Here is a 17,166-nt window from a genome sequence, read left to right on the forward strand (position 1 = left end):
TCGTAGTATTTGCGGCTGCGACTCTCCGAATCTTGATTAGTCCAGAAGGGGAGCAGTTGGAATATTCCAAGAGAGATTGACAGGTCGAGGCGAGGAAGGCGGGAATTATAGTAAGTTTCCGAGGGAGTGGATTTAAGTGCTAATATTACCATCGGTTGATTTGACGCGTCTTTCTTTTAGTAATGTACCTACTCCGTATTGTGGTCTCCTTTTAAGAACATTAATAAGAGCGATGGCTCGTGTGTACATGGGCATATCGCGTGCGTATGATGTACGAGTATTCAAATGCAGATCTAAACGGGGGTGCTCCTTATTGCTAACTCCGCTGCTGCTCCGGACCTAGGGATAATCTCAATATCGTGACTTACGACGACCTGGTTACTGTCTTTTATCTCTCTGCAGCCAAGAGAAAGGCCTCTCCTTGTTCACTATAGAGCACATCTATCTGTCCTGGTGGATGTTGATACTGCATAGCTACCTCTTTCTATCAATAATACTTAGTACCTGATATGTATTCCTCGACTACCTCGTAACCACTCCTTTATATTTAGGCTATTTTTGAACGGTGAGCTTCGTCGTCTAAATCCGCTTCGTCGGGTCTACACTAGAGCTCCGTTGTTAGCGGCCGTGCTAGGTTCAAGAGGCGTGGCATCGCGATAACAAGGTCACGGCAGCCGGGAACTGTTCCCAGCTAGCCTGAAAGTATAGATAGGTACAGGGCACATGTGTGAGAGGTACCCAGCACCAATCAATCCCACGCTCGCTTTTTGGCTCCAAGTGTCTGTGTGTATGTGCACGATAGGTACGATAGGGACTGCACTGCATCTAGTAAGTCGGCACACGATTGAACACCTGATGCGCAGCCGTAATCTCGAATACGGGGCCTGCGCAGGGCCTTTTATGGAACACGGTGGCTTCTGGATTCCTGGCCTCGACTCTGCGAGAAATTTTGCATCCCCGAGTATCCCTATTCCCCCCTTTTCCACCATTCCAGCCTGGACCCGGTACCTTGGGAATCCGTGACGCCAGACACGCCAGACTCGGCCGCCAAGTACTCGGTACCTCCACTGCCACCTGCTGGCCCATCTGCCGCATCGGCTCCGCTGCCTCTGCTTACCTCCATTCACCTTCCACCGTACAGCACTCATACCAGCTCTCACCAGCCAGCTTACAGCACAGCTCCCACGTCTCGCAAACCTCCGTACTTCAACTGTTCGTGCGACACGGGTCGCAGGCGTCATCCGGAGTTCTTGCGGCGCTCTTCGCTCCGATCTTCCTAGCCGGCCCGGGAAGCCCTGCTGCTCGACCCCAGGCGCATCACAGGAGCTGTTCCGGCGTCCCGATAGTCCAGGTCCCCCTACCTGGCCCGGTTCGGGGCCCCTCCCTCGTCGAATCTCCCAGCTTCCATTTTCCTTCTTTTTCTCCCACTGCACTGTCATGTCGCGTCTCTCTTCTCTTTGTTCCCACTGATTGCCTGTTTGCTCTGCGAGAGAATGGTCTCTCTGCTACCGGCGTCCTGTAAGTACGCCGCCATTGATTGGAGCTTTGCTTGCCTCGTGGCACACCGTCTAACCTCCCCGTTCAGCTAGGTAATTGATTGCGCGCCGCTGCAAACATGGCGCTTCTCAGTCCGACCTTCGCCCTCGGTGTCTTTGTCCTCCTCTATCTCTCCTCCTTCGTCCTCTTCGCCGTTCTTCGAATCGTCACCGGCATATCGATCCAGCGGATAGGCTACTTCTCCCTCCGGCGCCTTGCGTACTCACCCAGAGATGGAATCAGGATCGAGATTCGCGGCCTGGGGCTCAACATTCATCGTCCGACTTTTGCGCAACCCACGTGGCTGAGCATTGTTCTCAGCGACCTGACCGTTACCGCCGATATTAAGAAGCTCGAAGAGCGGAAGCCTGCCACGGACGAGACGCCACAAAGTGTGGATCGAAAGACAGATAATGCGGAGGAGGAGGAAATAGACCCGCTACTAGATCTGCCTCCTCCAGATCAAGCCAAAGCTAGAGCTGAGACCGAGACGTGGTCACGCCTCCAGAAGCTCAAGGAAAAAGTGAAAAAGTTGCACCACAGCGTGAAATGGCTGCGCTTGGTGGATGTCGTTGTGACCAACTCGGTTATCAACGTGGTCGATGTGGGCAGCCTCCAGGTTGGAAGCTTGACGCTTGCCGTGGATACGAGACACAAAATGGCCGATCGAGCTCGATTCTTCTTCCACCGATCCGACTCTTCAAAGGAACACGCCGAGGCTGAATGGATATTGACCGTCCGGAGTGTCTTTTTCGCCGTGGAGGGCAAGGAATCCCTCCAGATTCTGGACCATGCATTGCTAAATGTGCACGGATATCTCTATCCGACACAAGAGGGCCTCCGAGATGCGACCGTTGCCTTGAAGCTCGGCAGAGTCCAGATTCCGTACGACGAGTTGCACCACTGTGCAACCAAGTTCAAGCTGTCTCGCAAGAAGCCAAAGGTTGCCAGCTTGGATGACCCCGTCGACATCTTTGTTAGTAAGGTGCAAGATGGAACCGCTAGCAGTGCAAATGAGCACTTGATGAAAACTGTTTCAGACTCGAAGGAGTTCTTCAGCTCCATCTTGCGAGGCATCAAAGAAATTCAGTTTGCCGTTAGCTTTGTCGGCCTCGTCAAAAAGGTTGAGTCTGTCAACCCTTGTGCAAAACCCGTGCATCTCACTGCTTCCATGAAGGAAGTCGGCATCGACCTGCATCGCCTAGATCCAAAGTCACCAGCACATCGCATGTACTTCCCGTCCACGGACATCGCCCACGAAGCGCTGGTGGCTGCCCTCTCCATCTCTGTCGGCATGGACGATGGCCTCGGTAAACCACAGCGAATTGTGTACATTCCCATGGCTACCACCACGGTCAGAACCACCTTGCCCTCCAAGACGATCCAGATGTCTCAGGTGGATAGCTTTGAAGACAAGAATGCAAATATCCTGTTCGCCAACTCTGTGGTCACCTCCCCATCTATCGATCTTGATCCAAGACACCTGCCTCTCTTGATAGCAATGATGCGATCCAGACCAAAGCCTCCAAAGACGGAACAAAGGCAGCAGCAGAAATACCTCTTTTCCCGACTGCTTCCCAAGGCGAGTATTAAGTTTACTATGCACGAGCCTGTTCTCCGCATCAAGCTCAAGCCTCTCGGCAAGACAGAGGACCCGGATGATTACGGTCTCATCATTTCATCAATCTCATCTGTTGCTCTTGATGCTGAATCCTCTCATTCACCGCTTGAAGACTTGCACTATTCTCTGGATGGAGCAATGCGGCTGCAATCCCACCACCTATACTACCAAGCTGTGTCTGGCGAGAGGTTCGACTTGATAACAACCGAGTCTTTCGACCTGAAAGTCCACTTGGCAGCCAACCCCGAAGTTTCTGTCGATGCCACGAGCAACATCCAATCGTTTTCAGTCAGCATGGTGCGGCCAGAAATCACAGATGGCGTTCGTCAGATTGTACGCCAGCTACGCACCGATGTTGAGCCAACAAAGCGAGCCAAGCCCAAGTCAAGAAGGCATCCCAACTTCCTGAGATCGGTCCCCGAATGGCTTTTCCGTTATCAAATCGCGGCGAATGATGTCAACATTGAGATTGCCGGTGTAGATGAACAAATTTCCGATGATAGTAAAGGCATATCTCTGCACCTTGACGGCATGTCGGCGGAATATCGTGCTCAAAGACTGGACGGCTTGCAAAGACGGATGCTCAGGAGACGAACTCACAGCCGATCCCTCACACAGTCAGACTCTGATTTCGCATCTACAAGTCCGACAAGGTCGAGAAAGAAGCCCCAGAATATCGGCGATGGTCGTCGTCTAGTGTTCAATGCCAGAGGTATTGAGGCTCAAATCATCGAAACCGCGGAGCAGCTTGAGTTGGAGCCTTTTATCAATGTGCCCCGTCTTGAATTTTCACTCTCTGCGTCAAGTGATAATCATGGCCCGTTGTTTCACATCCAGTCCTCGATTCGTTCCATCATGGTTCAGTATTCACTCTACCGACACTATGCCGTGGGTGTTGCTATGAAGACTGTGAGGCAGGCCTTCATGAGAACCAGTGGTGACGCACCGAGAGCTTCACAGCAAGGTACTCCAAAGTCGGATCTTCTAGTCCCTCCTACCACTGGATTTTCTCCTGCAGATTCGGCCTCCACAATCACAGACTCCGTAGTCGTCGACGTGAAAGTCGCTTTGATTCAGGTGAAGGCGGAAATGCCCCATGACCCAATGATTATGCTTCACATTTATAGTGTGGATGCCGGACGTCAGAGATGGTCCACGCCGTATTTGTCGTCTAAGCTAATACGCTTGTACGTTGCATCTCCACGTATGCGCAATATATGGTCGCGAATGGTTAGCATAAAAAATGGACGCCTTGACCTGCGAGAGTCCAAACACAAATCGAACCAAGGAGACACTAAGGAAGAGAAGCTTATCGACGTCTCTACTGAGGCGATCCGGATCGGTATTCCACACGAGGTCATTGTTCACCGTATTACCGATAACATTATCAACGTGATCAAAGCAGTGCAGCAGCTGCAGCACCGCTTCAAAACGGGAACAAACGAGTATATCCTAGAGAAGAAACCCGAAGGACCCAAGTCCGTTCCGAAAATATCCATTCGATCGCGAAATTTCCTCTTCGAGATGGAGGATGGCGGATTTGAATGGAAGCTGGGCATGATTTACCGGGCAGGGCGTATGGAACAAATACAGAGGGCTACCAGAGAAGAGGCATTCCGTATCAAGCTAAATCGGGTGCGGGAAGAGGAACTGAAGCGGGGAAATAATGGCAAGAATCGTTCTCGATCTGCTTTCCCACGTGGAAGGACAGAGAACTCTTCATCTGCGTGGTTCCGTAGCCGAAGCTCCGATGCAACGAAACAAGACGAGCGGAGTCGCGAGGGTCGACCAAGCGCCATGCCGAGATATAACCCTGAAAACGAAACCCTGGGCATCAACGGAAATGCAAAAGTTTCAGTGGAGGAGGCACGCCTCCATTTGGACATGTTCAATGCCCAGTCGTGGAAAAAGAGAATTGATCGGGCTTATCAGGTATCTCGAGATGGTGTCAAGGAGCTGCGCGGCCTATTCTGGGGACAGAACGAGATGCCGAGCGACGTTGAAGAGACGGAAAACATCTTGGAGGTCGCCCCCAGACCGGCGTTGATGGCCACTTACATCTCCAACCTCCACATTGCCGTTGACAAGCCAACGTTCCCTCTTGAGGATCTCCCTGACTTCATTTACAAGGTCGGCAAAGGTATGCCCAAAGATATGCAATACAGTCTCTTGGTGCCGATGCATATCTCTATTGATATGGGTGAAGCTCGCTGCTCGCTCCGCGACTACCCTCTGCCACTGTTACACATCCCGGGGCTGAAAGCTGGACAATCTTCTAGGCTGCAAGCTGTCTCTTTGAGAACGAACTTTGTCTTGGCCGAAGAGTTTAGAGGACTGGAGTCTTCACGACGAGTTCCAGTGAACATTATTCCTCCCAAGAGCTCGGATCCGGGTGCATCTAAAGAGGGATGCTTTGCGATTGAAGTCAGGCGGACCATTGGCCCTGTCAAATCTTTCTCGGATGTCTACATGGATATCAACACAGCTCTTCCCACAAGGATTACATGGGGTCCCTGCTACCAACCAGCAATTCAGGATATGATGATGGTCGTTGAATCATTCACCAAGCCGCAGATTGATCCGTCTGAACGGGTTGGGTTCTGGGATAAACTTCGACTTAATTTCCATTCGCGCATCCATGTTGCCTGGAAAGAGGACGGCGATATGCATTTTGCCATGAAGGGCACACGCGACCCATATCAGGTAACTGGACATGGCGCAGGCTTCATCATGTGCTGGCGAAACGACATTAAATGGAATATCAATGCAGAGGATAACCCGAAGAAGTTTATGACGGTGGATAGTGGCGAGTATATTCTTGCCATTCCAGACTACAGCATGCAGGTGCGAGAAGCTGCCCGAATTCGAGATGATGATAGTAGTCGACTTGCGGATGACCATTTAAGATGCGGTCCGGCTCAGTTTAAGAAAGTCGTCATGAAGCTGTCCGGAAGGGTGCAATGGCTTGCTGGCCTCGTATTTGAGCGCGCAATCGAGGATGGCAGACGAAGTTTTGACTTCAAACCTCATTATGAGGTTGTTCTCAAGAACCCACTCTTTGCTAAGCCCGATGAGAACGGATGCCCTTATGATGCCATGCGCGGGTTCAGGAGTCGTCACATCCACTTGTCAATTGCGGTACGTGCACCGGCTGATCGCGAATGGATGTCGCAGAGTCTTGAACCTTCGCGGAGTTACAACACGATCCATCTTACTCCTCGCTTCTTCACGCACTTCTTCGCTTGGTGGGGACTCTTCAGCGGACCCATGTCGCTTCCTATTCGGCAGGGTAGCCTATTCCCTGGGAGAGAAAAGAATAGCAAGAAATTCGGGAGGCACTTGGCGACTGTCAAGTATAATCTCCTTTTTGCTCCGCTGTTCCTGAGTCACATCTACAAACACAAAGATGCCGAGGACTACTCCGAAAACGCCGTCTCTGCCACTGGCCTGAAAGTTCGATTCGACAGTTTCATGCTTGATCTTCATCAGCGCCGAGAAGAATTCGATACCATTGCCAAGACCAAGAATTCGCCTAGTCGAATCACGGGAATCAAGCTCCATGCAGCACACTTGGACTTGGCGTGCGCAGATATTCGCGCCGTCTCTGCCAGTTTGTATGGTACCACGACGGAGGCTATCAAGAAGGGATCAATTTCACATCTCACCCTCGATCAGGATGAGAAGCCGGATGTATCTCGCTTTACAATTCCTGATGGAGATTACAGCTGGATCGATATGGACGATTTTGTCGAGCTAGATTGGATTCTACCCACTGAAGCTCATCCAGAGACCAAGATTCTGCCTCTTGCTTATATCCCTCGATTAACTTACTTCCGTCAGACCGACATTGGGGGTATAATTGCTGGAGACCCTACGAGAACAAGCCCATTTGGAAATGAGCCGACACACTTTTGTACCATGAGTGAAGAAAACGATCCAAAGAGTGTACAGACACATCTAATCAAAGAGCGTCTGGCTCAGCTCGATGAGCAGATCCGAGCACACATACGACATGTGGGCGAGGCCGAATTGAAAGTGATACGCACCGATTCCAAGGACCACGAGATTCTGGAAGACTTCGATACCCTTCGGCAACATTCTAACGTTCTTCGAGACAAGAGAGCATTCCTTGAAACAATGCTGGAGCGAATGAATAACGGAGTATCGACTAATGGCCATGCATCAGGCGGAGCGGCGAGCACACATCGATCCGAAGGATCCATGGATTCCCCGAGTGATCACATGGACATGCCCTCGATACCCTCCAATGCTGAGTTTGAAAGCGAATTCGAGAACCGCTTTGTGATTCACAATATGCAGCTGAAATGGAACAACCTGTTGCGTAACATTGTGCTGCGATATGTCCACCAGAGTAGCCAACGACGTGGCTTTATATACTACCTATCCAGACCAGCAGTGAAATTCATACTGGACATGGTAGACGAGCAGACAAAGGCTAGGATGGGAAAAGCCATGAACTCAGAGCCGGCATCAGCTGCCAACGGCACTCCCACGTCTCCAGATACTCCGTCTCACGAAAAGGACGCTGCAACAGATCTCGAAGACCGAATTAAAGGTATCTTGGCAGATGGACGGAAATTTTCGACGAGCACAGGCTTTGCTCTCAATGCCAATGGCGTTGTGGAAGGCTCCCTTGAAGATTTGGAGAGCGGTATATCAGATGAGTTCAACCCGCAATGCAGTTATCATGTGCGGCTTATCGCGCCGCAAATTCAGCTGCAGAGTGAAAAGAACAAGAAGCACGTTGTTTTGGTTACTTCAAAAGGAATGGAACTGAAAGTGGTGGAAGTCATGGACAAGTCGCGAATCTCGGATCAAGTCAGCGGCCTTGTTCAACGCCGATTCTTGGTCAACATGGACAGCACTCAGTTCTTCGTCACGCATCAGAAATGGTTCCTCACCAACATGGTATCCATGTATGCGGGCAGCAAGTATGGCACGCCCACCGGTTCCTCGTGGCCACCATGGGTACCTATGGAGGTCATGTTTGACTTCCGCACCGACCCATTCGGCTTCAAGCGTGTTGTGCAGAAAACTTCAGCCATGCTTCGGTATGACAAGTACAACAATCTCCGTCTCAAGTATAACGACGAAGTCAATGGTGAAAACACAGACGAAACCACCGAAGAACCCACGGAGAAACGTGTGGACAACCTCTGGGTGGAATTCCCGCAAGCTCGCGCTCTCTGTAACTCATCGCAGTATTACGCGGTGTATGTCATCGTGCTTGATCTGCTCATGTACAGCGAGCCCCTCGAAAAGACGAGGAATGAGCGTCTGGAGAAGATTATACTCGGGTCTGACTTTAGTGACCTGAGTGGTATTCCAGAAATGGTGATGAAACTGCAGGACCGCATCAGGCAGATGGAAGAAATCAAATCGCATTTCCAGATTTACTCCCTGCATTTGGACAAGAAAGGATGGGAAGATCGCTTGGCCCTGGAGCGTGACCTGGCTGCGTCTGAAGATGAACTTTTCTTCATGATGAAAGCCATCATGAGTTCACAGAGAAGACTCGAAAAGAACAATACACGCTCCGACGCGCTGTTGAAATGGAGCATCTCCGTGAGAGATATTGTCTGGCACCTTATGCAGGATTCGAATGAGCCGCTGGTTGAACTTCAACTTAAGAATTTAGAGTACGACCGCACCGATCACTCGGATGGCTCCCATATGAATCTGGTTCGTGTTGGAAAATTGCTTGGCCTGAACCTTTTGCCGGATGCGACATACCCGGAGATAATAACTCCATATCACGAAGGCGAGAGGCCAGGTACTCGATATGGCGACGGCGATTCTGACATGATTCGGGTCTACTGGTACATGTTAGAGGCCATAGCAGGTATCCCCGTTATGGAGCAGTTCGAGATAGAGCTATTTCCTATCAAGATCCAGCTGGAACGTGAAGTCGGCAAACGTCTTTTTGAATACATCTTCCCTGGTATGGATATGGAGCAGGCTGATGAAGAATCCAAGACAAATCCTTCAATTGTAGTTCGGCGCGATTCAAATGAGGCGGATGAAGAAGGAAACGAGTCTCCAAAGAGCACAGTCAGCAGGACGGTTACGCCAAGCTTGGATACTTCATTCTCAACCCGCCCGGGTTCGCTCGAGCTGCGTCTTAAGCCGACACTATCATCCGGCGTCGCAGAGGAAAGAACCTCAAAGAAGACCCTAGGCGTTAACAACGGCGAGGGCGGCGGCCACTTCAGGCTTTTCCGTTCAGGCACCTCACGAACGCTGGGTAAGAAGTCTTCGATTGAGTCTATGCGACCGTTGACGGCGACTCCACGACCTGGTGTTATCGGCCGGTCTTCAACTGGATTCTCGTCCAGAGACAGCCGGGATTCGGATTCAAAGAAGTCGACACGTTTCGGTTTACGAAGCAGGCATAACACTGAGGACAAGCAAATGTCTGATGATCTCACCAAGATGATTGAGCGAGCCAACAACTACATAACGTTTGCGCATATCAAGATACCGTCTGTTGTATTGTGTCTCAGTTACAAGGGCAAAGACCAACGCAACTTTGAAGATGTTCACAACTTTGTGTTCCGCCTTCCTCTCATTGAGTGGCAGAACAAGACTTGGTCAAACTTGGATCTCGCTTTGGCGCTGAAAAAGGCCGTCGTGAGAGCTCTCATTTCGCATACAGGTGCCATTATTGGAAACAAGTTCTCGAAGCACAAGCCCAATGCAGAGCAGCGGAATAGGCTAAGAGAACTTGCGAGTAGCTCTGCTCTTATTTCACCAATGTCTTCTAGCCTGTCTCAGAATTACACGCCTAGCATACACGATAGCGATGACTCGGCAAGTATGTACGGTACATCGCCGATAGACTACTCACGCTCGCCTCCACGGTCTACTCGCAGCAGCATTCGCAGTGGCATTCCGGCTCCGCGATCCGCAAGTCGCAGCAGTAGCATTACCAGCAGCAGGTCTCATTTGACAACCGGCTCTGCTCAGAATATTCCCCAGGTCCCATCGTACCTGACAATGACGCCCCCAACGCCAGTAGACGCTACTAGCAGAGGTGATGGCCACAGCAGTCTAGCCATTGAGCTTCTCAGACCGTCCTCCAGCCAGGGATTAGGATCACACCGTCATGCTATGAGGACTTTGTCAGGTGGCAGTGAATCAAGACCCTCTACCAGCGCTGGACATCTAGACAAGAAAAATCCTGGCCCCACCAGTGTCAGCAGCGGAGGGTTTGGTTTGAGGGACAAGCTTACTGCTCTTACGCAGAGGATGAGCCACCGAGAACAACCTGTCGTAGTGCAGACTGATGAACCTGAGGAAATGAATGACGAAGAAGCTGCTGCTTCTCCAACAATGGCGGAACACATGCATCATGAAGCACTGAGAAACAAGAGGCTAAGCTGGTCTCAGTCACGATCCAAGACGACTGGTTGAATGGCTTCACTACGGCATATTTGTACTCCCTGTCTACTGTTTTACCCTTTTGCTTTACCCAAAGCATGTTACAGTTGTAATTTTAATACCAAAGGCTACGCCGCTATGCTTCTGGGGTATACGTACATATACTCGATATACGGGGGAAACACACCTGCTGTCTACATATTCTTTGTAGTACTCTTCTGTTATGCGTTTGCTTTTTTCTGTTTTATTCTGTCAAAACACAAAACTGGTGTTGGAGCATATCAAACCGGAGGTTGGGGCGAAAATTCTACGGGTTACAGAAAAAAGAGGAGAGGGAAGACGATGGGTGGGATTAGCGTTTTTTATTGTTATCTTTTACTTGTTGATTGTTTGTTTAATGGCGTATGAAAGAGGTTGGATTGGCGGAGCGTTGTGTTTGTATATATATGTTCGATATACATGGTCGATATATATATGTGAGATTGCCGATGATGGTGACTTAAAGGACACTTGAAGGATTGTATTGCTGTGTGAGATATTACAATGTTTAGTCTTAATCGTGATAATTTCTGTCCATGGTAATCTGAAGTTACATCGTACATGATGTTGATCGTCCCATTCGATATGCTGATCTTGCGGGTCACCATTTTTGCTTCATCAGATCGGCGGCCACATCTTAGGTTATGATATACGCTAGATTGAGCCGCTTTAGTGCTTAATTTGCGAAGTAACTGTAAAAGGCAATGATAAAATATACAGTGCGTACATTTCGTAAGATGTGGAACGACGGCTGTGGAACGACAAGACGTGGTGTGATATCACTGTACGCTAAATCGCGGACTATAAATACTGATGATGGTTCGTCAACGTCATGAACACCCTTCCTCCAGCTTTTTCAGTGATCTGTATATATAGACAAGATCAGTTCCCAATTGCACTAGCAAATTGAGTTGAACATTCCATGTGATCACAACTCGGCATTCTATTGGACTCGAAGGCAATACACATACCGAAAATGGGTTCGGAAGCACACGACAAAGCGCCGGGTGATCTTTTGCCTAAGGAAGACACTGTGCTTTCGAGTGCGGCATCCTTTACGCAGGTAGCTTTCACTTGAATTATCTTGGTGTGAGTAATGTTCTGACTAGAGAGAAATAGGACTTTAAGCCGGTTAAGAATATATGTGCTCATCTTAACGCGTTCCACGCTTATGCGAATGATCCTATGAGATCCGTGGAAACGAATCACTACTGCAGCCAATTGGGTGCGTAGTAGACTTGGAGCTATTAATTGAATGGATGAGGGTACAGGTACTCATACTGACTGATTATAGATGATGAGGTTCGTCAATGCGTGTTATACGACTCTGCGGAACCCAATGCACGGATCATAGGCATAGAGTACATGATCACTCCGAAACGCTATGAATCTCTACCAGCTGATGAGCGCCGCCTATGGCACTCCCATGTATACGAGGTGAAATCGGGGATGCTAGTAATGCCTAACCGCATGGTACCCAAAGCAGCATGGGAATTAGCAGAGAAGAGGGAGATGGAGAAGATCATCACGCTATATGGGAAGGCGTATCATTTGTGGCAGACGGATAGGGGTGATGAGCTTCCGCTGGGGGAGCCGCAGCTCATGATGAGTTATACGAGTGATGGGCATTTGGACTTTGGGAGGGTGGAGGAGCGGGATGAGAGGTTTGGGACGAATTATAAGGAGAAGAGGGAGGCGAGGAAGAGTATTCCTTCTCCGAAGATTCATGGAGGTGAGTTTCTTTGTTGGATGTTAGTGGGATTGAGTTGGCTAACTGTGAGCACCTAGATGCGGATTCTTGTTGGCATGCTTGGAGGGAGAGGGGGAATAAGACGCCTCCGAGTTATAACCAGAAGTGATGGCGGACAGACGGTAAATTCGATATCGGCGAATATTTGGAATTGTCGGTTGTATCTGATAACACGGACGTTGCAGTATTAAACTGTCCGACGGGGTTGAAACAGAGTCCATGATCCTGCTCTGTAGTTTGACTAACCAAAAATGACATAATGGATATGCCCAGCATGCTCAAGGATCTAACCAAAGGGATCTACTAAATAAGAATAAAACTTTATCTATGTTTGATGTCATTAAAGTGACTGTGGCTGGGAGAGTGTTGAGCCGACGTACTCTGACTTGTCGTTGGTCGCGTAGTGATGAGGAATTATGTATAAGTGAACCATTGACTCGAGAATGTCGTCGTCATTTACAAGGATTGGTGGAATCCCTTAATATTTTAGTTAGCTAGACATCCTAGAACATGTGCGATTTTCGCTAAAAGACACCTAAGTTTCGATTCCGACCATCAGAATTTATTTAAGGCTCAATACAGCCCCAGATCGATGTAAGGAAACGGGGGCTTCCACTGTGCTGTTATCCCCCCTTCATGTGTATTGATCGATCTACAACATGAAGTCGACTACGAATACCTTTTTCATGGGTATGGCAACATTGATGCGATATAGACATCTGCGACCGAGGATTACAACTTGACATATCCTACGCACCGCTGCTAGAGAAGATACCGTGAAAACAAAACAATAATAAAAGTCGGATGTGTTTTAGGTATGTGGAGGTCGATGTTTTCTTTATTTTAATACAGATTCTGACAACCCAGGAAAGACCAGACTATAGACATACAATTGCAAAAGGCTAGACATAGACGTCTCATGTCAAGACAGAGCTAGAGCGGCATAGCACGGGTGCTTCATTGCACAATGAAAATGCGACAAATCTATAGATCGTATATAATATATAAACATCATGGTATGGCCTTGTAGCTCTCGTTATAAATCGTGATGTTATATTAAAATGCTAATATGCTTACTCATTGTGATGAGTGAATGCAGAAGAGTCAGATAGAGCGCAATGCACTTATGGTTCTTTGTTAATAAGTCGAGTGACAGCCTTTAGTGCTTCACTCTGCACTTCCTCCAGCGGCGGTACTACGCTGATAATCGTAGCATCGTATTCATCGATCCTCGGGCGCTCCAGTACATCGAATTGGCTGTGAACAAGATTCGCCTTTGCAAAATGGTTTTTCCTGGCCTCTGTTCTCCGGTGCAGCTCAGACTCCGGTGCGTCTAGAAAGAAGAAATGCACCAGAGAATAACCAGCTCGTTGACAGCTTTCTCTAAGAATATCCCTGTGGGCTCGCTTCAAAGCAGAGCATGTGATGATCATGTGATGGTGCTGGGACGGATGCTTGTTGTATGATGACGCTTGCTCATTGATTGCCTCAAGCCACCCCTGGCGATCCGAGTCTGTCAACGGTTCTCCTCTATGCATTTTGTCAATGTTGGCTTTAGGATGCAGCTGTTTGATGGCGTCAGCCTCATGTTTCTAGTCATCAAAAGTCAATTCATGAAACACGCACATCATCGCCCTCTAAGAAACGAGCTTGTAATTTCGAGGCGAGAAATTTCGCAACAGAACTTTTGCCTGATCCGGTAGGTCCTGAGACGAACAAGATCCATGGCTCGTCGTTGCCCACGCTTTGAAGACCATCTTCATGGTCGTCTATGGACGACGTGTTGGCGCTGGCAAGCATTAGGGAAGCAGCTGTGAATTAATGGAGTAGAATAGAGCGGCTTTATGGAACAACGAATGAAGAAATCACCTCTTCGTGCAATCCAAAGAAAGACCAATTATACGGAAAATATTATGTAGATTCACACTAGGCAGTCATCTTATCGTAAACCTGCTTACATCTCGCAAAGCTACACTGTGGGAAGTGATTGGCAATATGAGAGCGGGCATATCTTATTGTCATTTGAGCTCTTTCAGCTTTTGTGATGACTTACTCTACATAGGTAAACGTAGCTATGGCGTAAGTATTGAAATTCATATTGCTCAGCGTGACGTCAAGACTTGATCCTCAAGGGCAGAATAGCTCGCATGTGAGACGTTACAGCATTTCGACTTTTTGTTCTTCAAGCATTAACCGTATTATAGATCCCGACGCTAAATATTCCGTCCAAATGCGATTATCTCCAGCAAATAAATGTTTTTCGCTTGGATACATAGAGTTTGGAATTTGTCGCTTCACAAGCTTGTCGGGCTTAAGGTTAGCAACGATCGTAGCCGATCTATCTTTCTAGTCCGATTGGGAAGAGGCTACACTCATCCGCATCCTTATTTGAGTGAAACTTTTCACCGATTTCTCATACTTTTGCCATAAATTAAATGGTGGCCTCAAATGGCTGGATTGGATTGGTTCGGAGGGAATATCCGGCATGGTTCAAACATGACGGAATCTGCGCCTCAACCCGTCGCCACTTGCGTTATGAGAGGCAATCTTAGGAACGATCTCTCATACATCGAACATTCCGCCGAATGTGTTTCAAAAAGCCTACGAATTATCTGGGGTATGATGTATCAATTATCTATCCATGAGCTCATGGGGAATCCTTCATAGCTAGCAAATCTGAGTATCACAAATGTGATAGATTGGTGAATGCAAGCCGCATCCAGTGCATCGGGTTCATCGCAGTGTGCAGCCTCACGCAACGGAATGTTTGAGCGTGCAGACACAAGAAGACACTGACACATCAATATCGCCTCCATTAGTACCAAGGGTGCGTGGCGTACGGAACGCAAGATCCGTGAATCGGGGGCGCCACGTTATTACATCGGCAACCCTTGTAATTGTCACAAGATCGAATACGTGCCGATGTATTAAAGAAGGAATAACGCGCGATAGCGCTCAATTTTACGAGCATTATCATATTGCTTCATGGACTTGTGTCAAATAACATACGATACACAGCTATTTGGATTATATCGGCCGAATCTGCCCCAACACAAATGGAAGACTGGGAGTTGCCTCTGGCTACAGGAAATGTCACTCAGCAGGCCAAGGCGCAGATGAATACGGAGTTTAGCTCAGATATGCCAGCCTACCATAATACGCACGAGAGATATCGATACAGCGAACCGAGAAGAATGACGGATCCTGCCGACCCATATCCAGGCCAACAATGCGTGCCTTCAAAAAGCGAGCCCTCTGAGCTTGTCGATCCTTACTCATCTGGTACGAGGACATCATATAAGCTAGATGAAGATTTGTATAAAGACATATAAGCTGAACAATGGGCAGAAAACCTATACTGGGAGCAACCTAGCTGTGACAATGACCTGCCGGACAATCCATCATGGTCAACAGCACCAACACCACGACCTCCAGATACTCCTACAGCGGAACAGAAAGAGGATGACAGGAAGAATGGTACACAAGCTCCAGAGACAGAAAAGCGTAATAGCAAAAGGCGAAAGAGCAGCACATTTATCTATTACACGGACACGGAAGATAAAGAACAAAGGCGGATACGGCATATAGTCAAGAATCTGCAAATTTTCGAAAATCAGCAACGGATATATGGGCGACAGCAGCTAAAGGCAATCAAGGATGGGATTGCCTAGCTTGTGTGATCTTGAAATGGGTGGAATTTTATGGGCATTGGCCAAGGACATTCACTTATAACCAGCAGATGCAAATGACGATATATAGCGAATGCAAGCCCGCGACTCTTTCCAAATCCTCACCACGGCAATTAAGATACTTTTGATGTAGAGCCAACGCCCTGTAAATATGTAGAGTAGAGGTATTAGTAGCTGACGACGCTGCCTCTCTGCTTTATTTTTCGATGGAACAATGCTAGAAATCGTTCACGTCAGTGGTTACTCACTATAGCATCATTCAGTCTTTGTTAAACTTTCACTTTCGACTATGCGTCATCGAGGGCTGTTGTCTACACCACACTCTGACTAATAAACTTTATCTACGGATCAGTATATTATATATGATCGTAAAATCTCAAATATGCGATTTAGAGTAACACTCATTATTATCATTGTCGTACCGATTATTTAAAGTTTCTAGCAAAAATCACCTCCACACTACTACAAGATGTCGAGACAGAGGCTCACAATGACGATGATCGGCGGCGTAAGCATGCTTGGTGTCATTTTCTATGCCACACGGAAAAACGAATCAAAAACAGACAACTCACAACTACGGAGAAACAAAGCTCAAGAAACACGCGAGCTCGGGTTGGGTAGTGCAGGAGTTGGCGGCAACAGAATGACTGGCGGCCCAAGCAGTTCGGCAGCACCTTCAGGATCCGAAAGAGATATTCAAGGTGGCCAAGTACAGCTACCTACTGGCGGCGTCGGCGGCGGCGAAGCCTCGAGTAAGTCGGATCATTTTAGATTGCATACTACTTCGCTCTTGAGCGGTGGAGGCAAGGGAACTGCTAGTCGGCAGGATCACGAAGGATATCATGATACGAAGGGAATTAGCAAGATGGGCTCCGAAATTACATCAAAGAAAGGCCCTGCCGATACTTCAGAACACTAGTTGGCCGGTTACAAAAAAGTTGTCACTTATCAATAAATGGCGTCTTGGTGAACACCTTTTGCTTCATCGGCTTTCTAACCTTATTGTTGGGCATCTTTGTGATTCTTGCATAGCACGTCAAATGGCTTCTGTGTACGGAATTCACACCATTCTGAATCAAATCAGTACACTCAAGGATTATATGTACATAGATAACTGTTAGTCCTTAGCG

At 48.3% G+C, this 17,166-nt stretch overlaps 6 protein-coding genes across 6 annotated transcripts; 5 read left to right on the plus strand and 1 right to left on the minus strand.

Annotated features, from left to right (window-relative positions):
• The first annotated feature begins 1,414 nt into the window (after positions 1-1,414).
• V8C40DRAFT_108113 (mitochondrial protein from FMP27-domain-containing protein) lies at positions 1,415-10,686 on the plus strand. The gene is made up of 2 exons (XM_083210749.1): positions 1,415-1,518; positions 1,586-10,686. Exon 2 carries the CDS (start codon positions 1,616-1,618, stop codon positions 10,589-10,591), a length of 8,976 nt encoding a protein of 2,991 aa, XP_083068905.1. The 5' UTR covers positions 1,415-1,518; positions 1,586-1,615; the 3' UTR covers positions 10,592-10,686.
• V8C40DRAFT_108114 (uncharacterized protein) lies at positions 10,687-11,130 on the plus strand. Its single transcript, XM_083210750.1, has one exon. It carries the CDS (start codon positions 10,782-10,784, stop codon positions 11,070-11,072), a length of 291 nt encoding a protein of 96 aa, XP_083068906.1. The 5' UTR covers positions 10,687-10,781; the 3' UTR covers positions 11,073-11,130.
• Positions 11,131-11,444: 314 nt separating this feature from the next.
• V8C40DRAFT_255237 (OBAP family protein) lies at positions 11,445-12,678 on the plus strand. Its single transcript, XM_083218006.1, has 4 exons — positions 11,445-11,660; positions 11,717-11,822; positions 11,892-12,329; positions 12,386-12,678. Exons 1-4 carry the CDS (start codon positions 11,574-11,576, stop codon positions 12,454-12,456), a joined length of 702 nt encoding a protein of 233 aa, XP_083068907.1. The 5' UTR covers positions 11,445-11,573; the 3' UTR covers positions 12,457-12,678.
• Positions 12,679-13,382: 704 nt separating this feature from the next.
• Positions 13,383-14,291, minus strand: V8C40DRAFT_255239 (P-loop containing nucleoside triphosphate hydrolase protein). The gene is made up of 2 exons (XM_083218007.1): positions 13,974-14,291; positions 13,383-13,912 (listed from the first exon to the last, which is right to left on the minus strand). Exons 1-2 carry the CDS (start codon positions 14,145-14,147, stop codon positions 13,472-13,474), a joined length of 615 nt encoding a protein of 204 aa, XP_083068908.1. The 5' UTR covers positions 14,148-14,291; the 3' UTR covers positions 13,383-13,471.
• Positions 14,292-15,403: 1,112 nt separating this feature from the next.
• On the plus strand, positions 15,404-16,018 carry V8C40DRAFT_269813 (uncharacterized protein; the record flags this gene model as incomplete). The annotated part of the gene is made up of 2 exons (XM_083220127.1): positions 15,404-15,629; positions 15,696-16,018. 2 exons carry the CDS (start codon positions 15,404-15,406, stop codon positions 16,016-16,018), a joined length of 549 nt encoding a protein of 182 aa, XP_083068909.1.
• Positions 16,019-16,526: 508 nt separating this feature from the next.
• V8C40DRAFT_269814 (uncharacterized protein) lies at positions 16,527-16,955 on the plus strand (the record flags this gene model as incomplete). Its single annotated transcript, XM_083220128.1, has 1 exon — positions 16,527-16,955. One exon carries the CDS (start codon positions 16,527-16,529, stop codon positions 16,953-16,955), a length of 429 nt encoding a protein of 142 aa, XP_083068910.1.
• Between the last annotated feature and the right edge of the window lie 211 nt (positions 16,956-17,166).

Source organism: Trichoderma camerunense (assembly GCF_050948025.1).
Source record: "Trichoderma camerunense strain CBS 138272 chromosome Unknown V8C40scaffold_20, whole genome shotgun sequence".
NCBI lineage: Eukaryota > Fungi > Ascomycota > Sordariomycetes > Hypocreales > Hypocreaceae > Trichoderma > Trichoderma camerunense.

Bases quoted from the DNA above. Each gene is read 5' to 3' on its own strand.
- V8C40DRAFT_255239 (XM_083218007.1), bottom strand. From the start codon at position 14,147: ATGCTTGCCAGCGCCAACACGTCGTCCATAGACGACCATGAAGATGGT. The intron at 13,913-13,973 runs GTGCGTGTTTCA...GCCATCAAACAG, and splicing joins GTTTCTTAGAGGGCGATGAT to CTGCATCCTAAAGCCAACAT.
- V8C40DRAFT_108114 (XM_083210750.1), top strand. From the start codon at position 10,782: ATGCGTTTGCTTTTTTCTGTTTTATTCTGTCAAAACACAAAACTGGTG.
- V8C40DRAFT_255237 (XM_083218006.1), top strand. From the start codon at position 11,574: ATGGGTTCGGAAGCACACGACAAAGCGCCGGGTGATCTTTTGCCTAAG. The intron at 11,661-11,716 runs GTAGCTTTCACT...AGAGAGAAATAG, and splicing joins GTGCGGCATCCTTTACGCAG to GACTTTAAGCCGGTTAAGAA. The intron at 11,823-11,891 runs GTGCGTAGTAGA...GACTGATTATAG, and splicing joins TCACTACTGCAGCCAATTGG to ATGATGAGGTTCGTCAATGC.
- V8C40DRAFT_108113 (XM_083210749.1), top strand. From the start codon at position 1,616: ATGGCGCTTCTCAGTCCGACCTTCGCCCTCGGTGTCTTTGTCCTCCTC.